At 30.9% G+C, this 11351-nt stretch overlaps 1 protein-coding gene across 1 annotated transcript; it reads left to right on the top strand.

The window, feature by feature from the left end:
• The first annotated feature begins 10030 nt into the window (after nt 1-10030).
• LOC145323291 (uncharacterized) lies at nt 10031-10975 on the top strand. The gene has a single exon (XM_080165719.1). It carries the CDS (start codon nt 10078-10080, stop codon nt 10843-10845), a length of 768 nt encoding a protein of 255 aa, XP_080021845.1. The 5' UTR covers nt 10031-10077; the 3' UTR covers nt 10846-10975.
• The last annotated feature ends 376 nt before the right edge of the window (nt 10976-11351 follow it).

Raw genomic sequence — 11351 nt, 5'->3', positions numbered from 1 at the left:
GATCAATTTATATATGTATGAACCAAACAAGTTTATCTAATTATTACTTAAATCTACCAAAAAATCAGTTCTAATTAATTCTAAAATTAAATTTAAGAATAAGCTTATCGAGGTTTCAAAGAAATTAGTAAATCACAGGTTTTTTTGTATTATGCTATATAAAAAGATTCATTATATATTAGCTCATACGAAACGAAAACTGAGTTTTGTTAAAATTTAACCTTAATAAGTCTTACGATTTGCGTCATTCTGTAAGTCGCGTAATGGGTAGCTCTTTTATTTAATATTCTGCCTATTACACTCCACAAGTGTTCATGTTCGTTTGTTCCACCGTTTTATTTTAGAGCTTCGCTTTTGTGGTTTGTGTCATCCTTGTTTATTTACAAATATAGAGATTTTTAAAATTTTCAACAAGTGAAAATAATCGCTCTTCCTTCAACAAGCACAAAAAATAGTAAATTCACACATCTTTTTTAAATTTTTTGAAAAGTGTATCATATTGCTATTGCCCCTTGCATTAAGGATAATTCAATAGGGAATGGAAAGTGAATAAAATGGCCTATAAACATCAATAACTTATTAAATCTAAAAATAAAGTAGCCCCAAACTCGGACCAATGTGTAACTTCCCTAAAATAAACATTTCAATTGTTTCCTTTTAGTCAATATCAAAATTTTAAGCTACAATCCAAAAACCTTCATAAATTTGCATAAAGCCATCACGGGACAAATGTGAAGCTTCCAAGCTTCCTAAAATAGATAACTCAATGGTTTCAGTAGTTATCAAAATATAAATAAAACTACAGACAAAACTACTAAATACTACCTTATACAGTGTGTTTTTTTTATGAGCACTTTTTTGAAAGCAATTTTACCCCACTTATAGTTATCAGAATTTAATGATTAATGGCTTATTTTCTTCGTTTTTTAAGGGAAATTATGAAACAACAAAAAAAATTACAGTTTTTGTTGAAAAAGTACAGTAAAGTTGAAAATTAAAAACTTAGGTGTCAACATATAAAAATGGTTTTAGCGCATTTTTCTTAAAAAATGGATTTTCTGTAGTCGACTTTGGGGGGCCAGTACTCCCTCCCTGGTTGAGATATGACCTTCAAACTTTGATATGTTCTAGTACATGTCCCTAATAGTATCTGTATACATTTTTAGCTCTATATCTCAACTTTGAAGTGTTTAGCAGCCATTCTTGCAAAAGGTTGATTATTTGAGCATAAGAAAAATGCGCTAAAACCATTTTTAGATGTTGACACCTAAGTTTTTAATTTTCAACTTTACTGTACTTTTTCAACAAAAACTGTAATTTTTTTTATTGTTTCATAATTTCCCTTAAAAACGAAGAAAATAAGCCATTAATCATTAAATTCTGATAACTATAAGTGGGGTAAAATTGCTTTCAAAAAAGTGCTCATAAAAAAACACACTGTATAATAGGATAAATGTATCTTAATAAAAAAGTACCTAAATCCAATTTAATATCTAAATCTTAAGGGATAAATTGATTTTTATCCCCAATTACGATAAACATAATCACCCCTTTTGCAGATTAAAATTATTGGAGGAAAAGTTTTGACTCTACTTGTTTGTACCAACCTATCTCAATGAGAATGGTTATTTCTCGCATCGTATTATAAACGGCTTTCCGCGGATATAGAATGTACAATTATAAGATTAAAACCAGTTTTTTAGCACCTCGGGGCTAAAAAACTGGTTTTAATCTTATGATTGTACATTTTTATATTCGTAGAAAGCTGGATATAATACGATGCTAAACATAGTTTTTTCGTATGGATGAGAACCTGTTCCTATCCACCAGATTCGAATGAATACGAGAAAATAAGTTATAGAACTGTAGGTACAATTATAATTTACAGTCCTGTGTAACCTCCCTTCCTAACTACTACTGGATAATTTGTATCGTTTTTGTTGCACAAAAATCATGAAGCTAATAAAAATTGTAAGCTAGAACTACCATTTATTCTACTTCTAGTGAAATCCTATGACGAATCTATAAAAAAAAAAATTGATTTATATTTTTCTATACTTTTTCAAACTTTGTATGGTTTATATTTCTTTAAAACTTGTAAACAGTTTAAAACATTAGTCTCTATGTCCTTTGCTCGAGAAAATTTAAAATTGTTTGTTGTTTTAAAATGATATATTTCAACTTTTGGAAAAAATATCATACATATTAAAATAAAAATCATGAACATTCTACATAAACATAAAATTACTGTGCAATAATTAATAGCTATTTAATACAACACCAAATACTAAATAGCTAAGGGGTTAGTAACGACGAGAAGTTATACATACATGTTAAAAGTTAATGATATATGTCAATTAATAACGTTCTCATTGTCTATAAATGATGAACTGAAAATAGTTGCCGAATGTGTACGCAGTTTCGGCCTTTTGGCTAAGATCAAAATGAAAATTTAAAATTATAGTGCAATGTCATTACTAAGATTTCAAAATTTCAGTCTAGGAATTGCCTTACGACATGAATTAATATTTTTTAGGAAACTCTTAGGCTAGGGTAAAACTTGGACTTTTTACAAAAGATATGGCACAACTGTAGTAAAATAATCACGACAGTTTCAAATCCTAAACTTTCATAAAAAGTGATTTTTTTGTAATTCTGTTTGCTGAATCGATTAAGTTCTCAATTTAAGGGAAGCTCCACAGAGATCTTGGTATAGTTTTAGGCTATTTCATTTTAAAATATTGGAATATTTTCAAGTCTAAATACAAAATTTCTAGAGGCTAGAGTAGGGTAAGGAGGTAAGAAAATTAGCACAAAAAAACACCCCTTAACATTTTTAAAGCTTCTTTAAAAATTAAAACCAGTTCGGACAAGCAATTCCCTAGATATTACGCTTCATAAAGAAAACCTTACTACTTTTTATGATAGGTGATATTATTAATTACTCAACAATTTGAATTAGAAAACAATACTAAAAATAAGCCTTCATTGATGGAAAATAAATGAAAGAACTGAAATGTTAATCAATGTTAATCCAGTTGATTATGACCGACAAAGCTAGGCTTCATTTCATTCATAATTGCACAATAACAACAATCATCATCTACTACTCAAACTTCAGGACAAAGGAAGGGGGATTAAAGAGTTATAGGGGAGGGTATTAGAATAATGGGGCTTATAAAAGAGGGAAGGGGGGGATAAAGTTAAATTATTACGGAATTTTTTACTAGAGCATCTACTCCAAAAAATTGGTTTGTTTTTCATGTTCGTCTGTCATTTCATCATTGTTAGTCAAGTAAAATGCCCTTAGATGTAAATCTTTATTTAATCAAGATTATTATTTTTTCAATGAAAATTTCACTTTTGGTTCTTTTTAGAAAAAAAAAGCTTTTATATCTGTCAGTTAAGATCTTGCCAACCACTGAATCGATTGGATTCTCATTTTTTCAAAAGCTTCATATGTGTTCTAATGTGGTTTTATGCTATTTAAACCTTCGGGACAACTTCAACTTTTTTTGTTTTTTTTCTCGAAAATGCGCAACATAAGAACACAATCATCCTTGTTGTTAATAGGTGTTTGATTCTCTGTTAATAGAAGTATTGTTTTTTTATTTGTTTTTAATTTATTTGCAATTAGCTGATCTAATTTTGTACAAATTATTATAATTACCATTTTTGTTTAAGAATGGAAATTGTTTTAATTAATGTGCCCGCTTTCAATAATTAAAGTAAATTCTTCAGGAAGAACATTAAATCTTTATGCTGTAAATCAAAAAAATTAAATGAAGTATTTTAAAATTAAGGCTTGACAGTCAACATAGCTCCCAGTCAACACGACTAAGAAGAAGTTGCAGCCTCAGAAATTAATGTCGATCTCAGACTAGTCTTAGACGGTTTTATACTAGCTGCCCAGAGAGAGAGAGAGAGAGAGGGGACAATGGGCTGTTTATTACTCTGGTCCCCAAAGCTTTATAATATTCTTTTATAATTATTCGTTTGCCTAATAACTTTGGGGACTTTTGTGAATTTGGATTGGTTGTTTCATTAAGTTGAGTGTTCACACATTTCAACCACTTATTTTAATTTACAGAAGGGGTAATTTTGTGTATCATCATTGGGGATGTTTATCAATTTATCGGCCTTTGTCTTATCTTTATAGATCCCTTCTATTTGCCAAATATGCAAACCCTTATTTACTTTCAGCAACCGTGGCTTTATTTGTGTCAATGGAGAGACTTGACCCTATTAATAAAAAATTTACCTGGTATAAGAAGCCTTATTTTAAACGACTAATTCAGTTATCTTTTGTTTAAAGTTAAAACTACCATAATTTTCATATGAGTTTCATTCAATGAAACCGACAAAAAAATTTCATTGATTATATTTAAACCTTTTTGGCTTCTTTTCTTTATAAATTTTAAGTACAGCTATCATGATTATATGAATAAACAAGGATGGAAATATCCTTAAAAACAAATTCCAACAAATAAGATAATGTTTCTTTTAATTTAAGACAATTAATCTATTTTAACATATATCACCACCTGTTGTGTTTTTTATCATCTATTTTCTAATTTCAAAATAATTACCTTTAAGTCATATCTAAAGCGTTTCCTAGTAATAATAGCGTGGCCAATCGTATTAAGAATCCCCAATTCAGCTTTTTAAAAGATAAAATGATTTCAATTATGAAAAGATATTAGGTAAAAGGTAAAAATACCATATTAGATTGAACATATTGTTCTATGAATCATGAATTAAAGATGAACGGACATACCAAATTAGAAAGCTTCGCCTCCAGCAAATCAATGGATACAGATACCTTATAAATTAAGGATGTATGAAAAAATGCTTAATTAATGAATGGTATCTTTTAGGAACAAGATTTATTATTCTTAATTTTAAATTCTTCGACACTTCAAAGGCTTTATTGTTTCATTCATAATTTATTTTCTAAGAAAAAAGTTTATCCATACGGTGATATCTATCAAAGTACTTGTCGAGTAATGGACCCATTATCTATAATACAAAGTAGCTTGATGTCTTTCCGTCCGTCTGTCTGTCCCTTAAGATCTCGGTAACCACTAAACCGATCGGAGCTACTCTTCAGAGAATATACCTACTGGTTCTGTGGTTGTTTTAAGCTATTTTCTTGGGGCGTGGGACACCCCCAACCCCCCAAAATAAAAAAATCTCCTTCATTTTTTTTGATGCAGATAACAATGACAAAGATAAAGATGCACCACATGTACTACATTTTTTAAAATTACCTTTTGATGCTAAGCCCCTAGAGGCTAGGAGCAAAGCCGCTAGTTTTGAATAAATTAAAAATAAAGTTAAGGGGAGGTTATTTTTTCTATGCCTAACCCCTGCAGGGATCACTAACCAAATTTCCAAAAAATAAAGAAAAACCTCTTATTTTCAACTAGCGACTACGCCCCTAGAAGACTCTTAGAAGCACGTTGAATAAAAAAATTTTAAAAATTTGTTATTGGGAGACATTTTTTATTGTTGAAAACCTTCCCTGGAACTATAAGAATCTTCAATGAGTAGGAGTTCCATATCGGTTTAGCGGTTAGCGAGATCCTTCGCTACAGACAATAAAGCTTACTACTTTATATTATAGGATATCTTTTGAAAATAAGAGGGGTTCCTATGCTCAACAAGGCACTATAAGGGAAAACACCGGCCATCTTATGTAATCAAAGAGAAAATATCAAAGAAAAATCTCTAAAAATAAATCGTATGGTTTTTATTGGAATTTAATTAATCAATTTGTAATTATTTTCTTAACCACCCAATTTAATTTTCTTTTGTCTTACCTAAATGTAATGGTAATACCGGCTAGAAGCCCATTTCATTTATTCCCAAAGCAATGGGAAAAATAAGAGTAAAACCACAATTTCTATGTGAATTTTCTTTTATTCTTTTAAGCAAAACTACTTTATAGATAATTTTGTTTGTAAGTAAGGAAAGTTAAGTTATGGAGCTTCAAAACAGCCGGTAGGACAAACGAACGTTAAAAGTTGAAGAGTTTTTGCACTTAATAATGAGAATTTTACTTTATGGGTTAAACAAAACTTATTTTTAAAAACGCTAGAATACGGGATGCTATTTAAGGACATACTTACAATTGTGAGACTTGATTATAGAGATGCTTTGTCTGTAAAATTAGTTGTTCTCTGAATCATTATTACAAAAAATTGGATGTATAGTATAATATTATTACTCAAAAATAAGGTTAAAAAGTTTAAAAGTCAACATGTTATACATATATAAATCTACGGACTTTCTTGTAATGATTAGAGAGTTGTTATGCTATCTAAATTTTACCTATCTGTAATAGCTTCAAAAAATATTTTAATGACTTTTACAGACAATTTATAACTTGCCCCTATGTTGATTCCGTATATTTGTTTCAGCTGTGAAATTTGAAGGCATTCATCCTTGTTTTATCTCAGAAGAAAATATTATTTCATAAAAACCAAGAAAAATTCCCAAACCCTAGGAAAGTAATTTTCTTGGGAATTTTTTTTATAATTTGCCGGATAACATCAAAGTTTTGGATTAGAATATACAACAAGGATGACAACATCCATAAGGTGGGAAACACAAAAAAATCACAGTTGAACAATCAAGTCAAGTCAGTTACAAAACAAAAACACCCTCAAAAAAGCACAGAGTGATCGATGTATATGATTTTTAAAATTATGGAGTGAACCCTCTTCGCCTCTTGGGGTGAAGCTCTTATTTTTTAATAATACAGTTCATTTACTTGATGGTCATTAAATGACGGACAAACCCAAGTTATGAAGCTTTGCTAGTATAAAAAGAAAATAAATGTAATCTAGTTTTAATTATTAGAATTTAATTATTGGTCTCTTACAAGTGGTTTCATTCAAACAGGATATCAATCAAAATTGGTCAATTTTAAAATTTTAACTAAAAATACAAAATAAAACTTTTTTGGTATTCGGTCCGTAAATTTAATTTTTGTTGGTTTTAGTTTGCTAGCGGCTACGCCCTTAGAGTCTTCTTGGTGGTACTCTACTTTAAATTTTTGTTTTGAAAAGATTTTTTTTATTTGGGGGTTCTTACTGTTGTAGCGGCAATTTCTTAACGAAGGGTGCATGAACCTTTCTTAAAATTAGTTTTAAACCTCTCCTAGAACTATAAGAAGCTTTACTGTAAAGGAGAACCATATCGGAAAACGGTTAGCGAGACCTTAAACTACTGACAGAGAAAATGTTACTTTTGTGTAAGGATTGTATATTCAAGTTATTTGATAGCAAACTAAAATATTTTATCTATATAAATCAAATTTGGTGATGATTTCTAAGCTACTTTTAATGTACTTTTTTTCAAATTTATTATTGGAGGAAAAGACTTTCTTTAATAAGAGTACTATTTTGTATTAAATATTGTTACATTAACGTATAAAAAGTCCATAATTTGATTTAAAATTAATGTCAAGAAAAGTATGGATAATGAGATTAAAGCATAATCTGATAATTTACCTTTTAAAAGATTTAACGGTGAGGCCCACAAAAGTACTAGTATTACTAGTAGAGTAATATATCATCGTTTTGTCAATTTTCTTTAATTATGGTCGGTCCTTCCGTCCGTAGGTCCGTAAAGGATAGCTCTTATCGTTAATTTAGGCATGTTTGAGTTGTTTAACAAAAAAAGAACTATATATAACTGTTACTGTATGATTCGTCGTTTACTGGTAGTGATATGTTCATGTATTTTTTTAATTGTATAAGTTTGAGAACTGTTTTGTATGTACAAATAGCAAAGAGATTCTTATTTGTTTTTCAATTTAAAAAGAATATTTTTTTCAATTATATAATTTTAAAGATATAAAAAGTTTTTTCCAATAATAGATTTTACTACGTAAAAATAGCTTTACTAGTTTACAATAATACGTTTATGTATCTAACCGGTTAACAGGAAATGACTGCAGATCTTATACTGATATTTCATTCAAAATTAGATTAGGTTGCTTAATTTAGAAGTCAAATTTCTATGGTTTAATAATTTATTTTTTAAAGATTAAACTTGATATATTTATGCAAAAACAAGAAAGATAACATAAATAAAAGCAAAGCTTCAAAATCAGACTGTAGGACAAATTAACATTAACACTTGTAGAGTGTCAGAAATTAATATGCAGAACAAAAATTTATCTGTTTACTTCAATTACTCTTCAAGGACACAGTTACATTTTGATTACAGAGATATGATTTGCTTATAACAGTTGTCCTTGAAATCATTATTCCAAAAATCCTATAAATTTGAATTTATCATAAAAAATGGTAATCAAAAAGTAGCAATAAATCAGTATGTAAGGCAATTTGCTGTATTACCCAAATCTAACTGTTACAGGAATCACCGTGCAAAATTTGAAATCGAGAAGTAGGTTAGAAGAAATATTACATAGTTTTATTTACCCAAATATTAGGAACTTGTCATTGCTTCGGTTTGATGTTTAATTGTAATTTTCTGGCAAGCATTGAAGTAAAACATTGTATATATTAATTCATTTTTCCTTTATATCGGTTTTATCATATAATCATATTTGATTATAAATTTGTCTTTATTGTGGTTTATTTTTATAACACCCAAGCCAAGGCATATAAAGATCTTGAACTATTTATTAAAACAATATTTCCGGAAGACTAGCATGACTCTGGGACCACCCTTAATTAAAATAGCCAAGATCCAACCACATGAGACTAAGTATATGTTTATTAGTCTCTGTGCCATCTGCCTCATATTCGGAAGCTGACCACTGTCACTCCCTCCCCCCCCTCCCACCCCACCCCTGTTAAACTTGGATTCATATGGTTGACATTATATTTAATTGGTGTACATAGGCGAATTTTGACAGTAAGGGAGGGGGCATTTCTTATTCTTTGGCTTAACAACTTTGTTGACTTTTTTAAAAATTTTGTTGGTTAGTTAATTAAGTCCAAACGTTTTAACCCCTAATTTTAAGAAGGGGTAATTTTGTGTAAAATCATTGGGGCTGTGGCAATCATTTTTTCTCCCATTGTCTTATCCCTTTAGATCCCTGGAATTTTGGACATTGTTATTGCATATTGATGTAGTTGCCTATTTGTCTTATAATTACGTCGACATTAAGTTTTACTTCTAGAAACCTTTATCGGTCATTAAACGGTATTCTGATAATAAAATAAGACAAAATCACATGAAAAATATGTATCAATTAGGTATATCATATCCTGTTATATAAAGAAGAAGGTCTAAATAACTACTGAAGCGATTGTATTCTCTGTTTTAGGTAAGCTTTACATAGGTCATACAATGGTTTAAGCTATTTTATCCAAAATTAAGTATTGGGGTGGTTTTAAGCTATTTTTCTATCCCATATCTGCTCTTTTCGAAAATAAATCTTCTCGATGCTATACTAGGGGAGTAGCCGCTAGTCTAACATAATGCATACTAATATTTATTTTAATTATGTCGATATAACAACAACACCAACATTTAACAGGGAAAAACAAACTTAGAGTTCAGACGGAATCAAAGTTTTTTCGGGCTCCATACAGAAGGATAATTTGATGTTGGCTCACGAGCCAAATCCATATTTTACTTAAATTCAGACAAGTTGCTCTTTTTTCTTCTGCTAATTTTATTGTGTCTTAAACTCCTCCCACAGTAGACACGCCCCAGACCCTCCCCCTTACCCAACTAAATAGACCAATTATTGTTTCAAATCCTCTTTAAATGGGGGGCGGAGTTGTCTCCCTCTACTCCTAATTGAGTCTCCTTCCTCCCATGAACCCTCCCCCCTCATTTTAAACTCACATTTACCCCCCTTCTCTTTTACCTTTTTCCCCTTTGCTACCATTAAAATATGAATATAAAACCATATTTGCAACCATCCCCCTTTGTTTTCCCACACCCATTTTATTGTCACCCCTTTCCTCGCCCCCTTTTCCACCTGCTGCCCAAAGTTGACATTATGATGAACCATTTTCATTTTTTACAAAACTTTAGTTTTTCTTTGACCGTTCAAGGTACAGGACATAAAAAAATAAATCCTCCAAAATGGATTCCGAACAATATTTCAACTATTCATTTCAGCAAAGTTACAAGTACGGTCTACAACCAGAGTTCTACTCTGAACAAAATCAGTATGCTAAAGCTTCACTGTGCAATAGTTATGACTACAGCAACGGCCAAACGTCACAGTTTTTCAATAATAAAGGCCATTATGATACCGCCGAAGGCATGACAGGTCCCGCCGAGGCTATGCTGAGTCCTGTGATGAACACCGCCATCAATCCATTCACATGCTACCCATCTCCCGCCCTTAGCATCCCCGCCAACTCCCCGCAAACGATGCAATACGACCAACATAATACCGGGGCCGTTTACGGTGCTCCCGTGTCCCCGCCGGAATCGCCGTTTTCCACCAACCCCGCCGGTCAAATGCCATGGGCATCAGCAGCAGCGGGATACAGCCAAGAAAATTTTCAATATGAAAATCAAAACACATCGTTAGATGAGCTGAAAAATAATTTATTAACCAAAATTTCTAATAAACAATCCCCACCCCAAATGTCCAAATGGCGTCAAAAACAGCTGAACTTAAGCAGAGAAACTATTGGCAAACGTCGCAAGGCCGCCAATGCTCGTGAGCGCAAACGCATGGATGGCCTGAACAGCGCGTTTGAGAGGTTGCGCGATCATATTCCAGAATTTGGCGGAGATAAGAAATTGTCCAAAATTGAAACTCTTCAAATGGCAAAATCTTACATTACAGCCCTTCATATTCTTATAACACAAGCAGACAACCAATCCCAAGAACTATGAGATATATATACTTTTAAGCTACATAGCTGTACCTTTTTATTTATTAATTATGCATTATTTTATATACATCTGTGATACCTATTATATAACTATTTGCTCAAACTATTATGCCAAATATATTAAATAATATATAAAATTGTGTTTTTTGATTGCTAAGTGTTTCTACATTAAGAATAGGTCCTTACGTGGGTTATGATCATTAAATTATATAGGTTTTAAACGACATATAGATTTCAAACTATTCAGGATTGTTTAAAAAACAGTTAGTAAAAATTAAGAAAGTTAATAACTCTATAATCATTACCAGAAAGTGTTCTTATGTTTCAACCACCAGTTGTAATTTGCAGAAGGGGTAATTTTGTGTATCATCATTGGGGATGTACATCAATATATCGGCCATTGCCTTACCCTTTTAGATCACTGATTTTCATAGCTGTTTTGAAAGATCGATGACTGTTTTTTCCCGAAGAATTGGCTAAAATATGAGCAACTTCTCTATAACTCAC

This window comes from Acartia tonsa, chromosome 6 (assembly GCF_053477335.1).
Source record: "Acartia tonsa isolate MP-2025a chromosome 6, ASM5347733v1, whole genome shotgun sequence".
Lineage (NCBI taxonomy): Eukaryota > Metazoa > Arthropoda > Copepoda > Calanoida > Acartiidae > Acartia > Acartia tonsa.
Note: the sequence above shows the minus strand (reverse complement) of the source record. Positions and strands in the feature narration are given on the sequence as shown.

Excerpts from the sequence above, each read along its gene's own strand:
- LOC145323291 (XM_080165719.1), top strand. The coding sequence starts at position 10,078 with ATGGATTCCGAACAATATTTCAACTATTCATTTCAGCAAAGTTACAAG.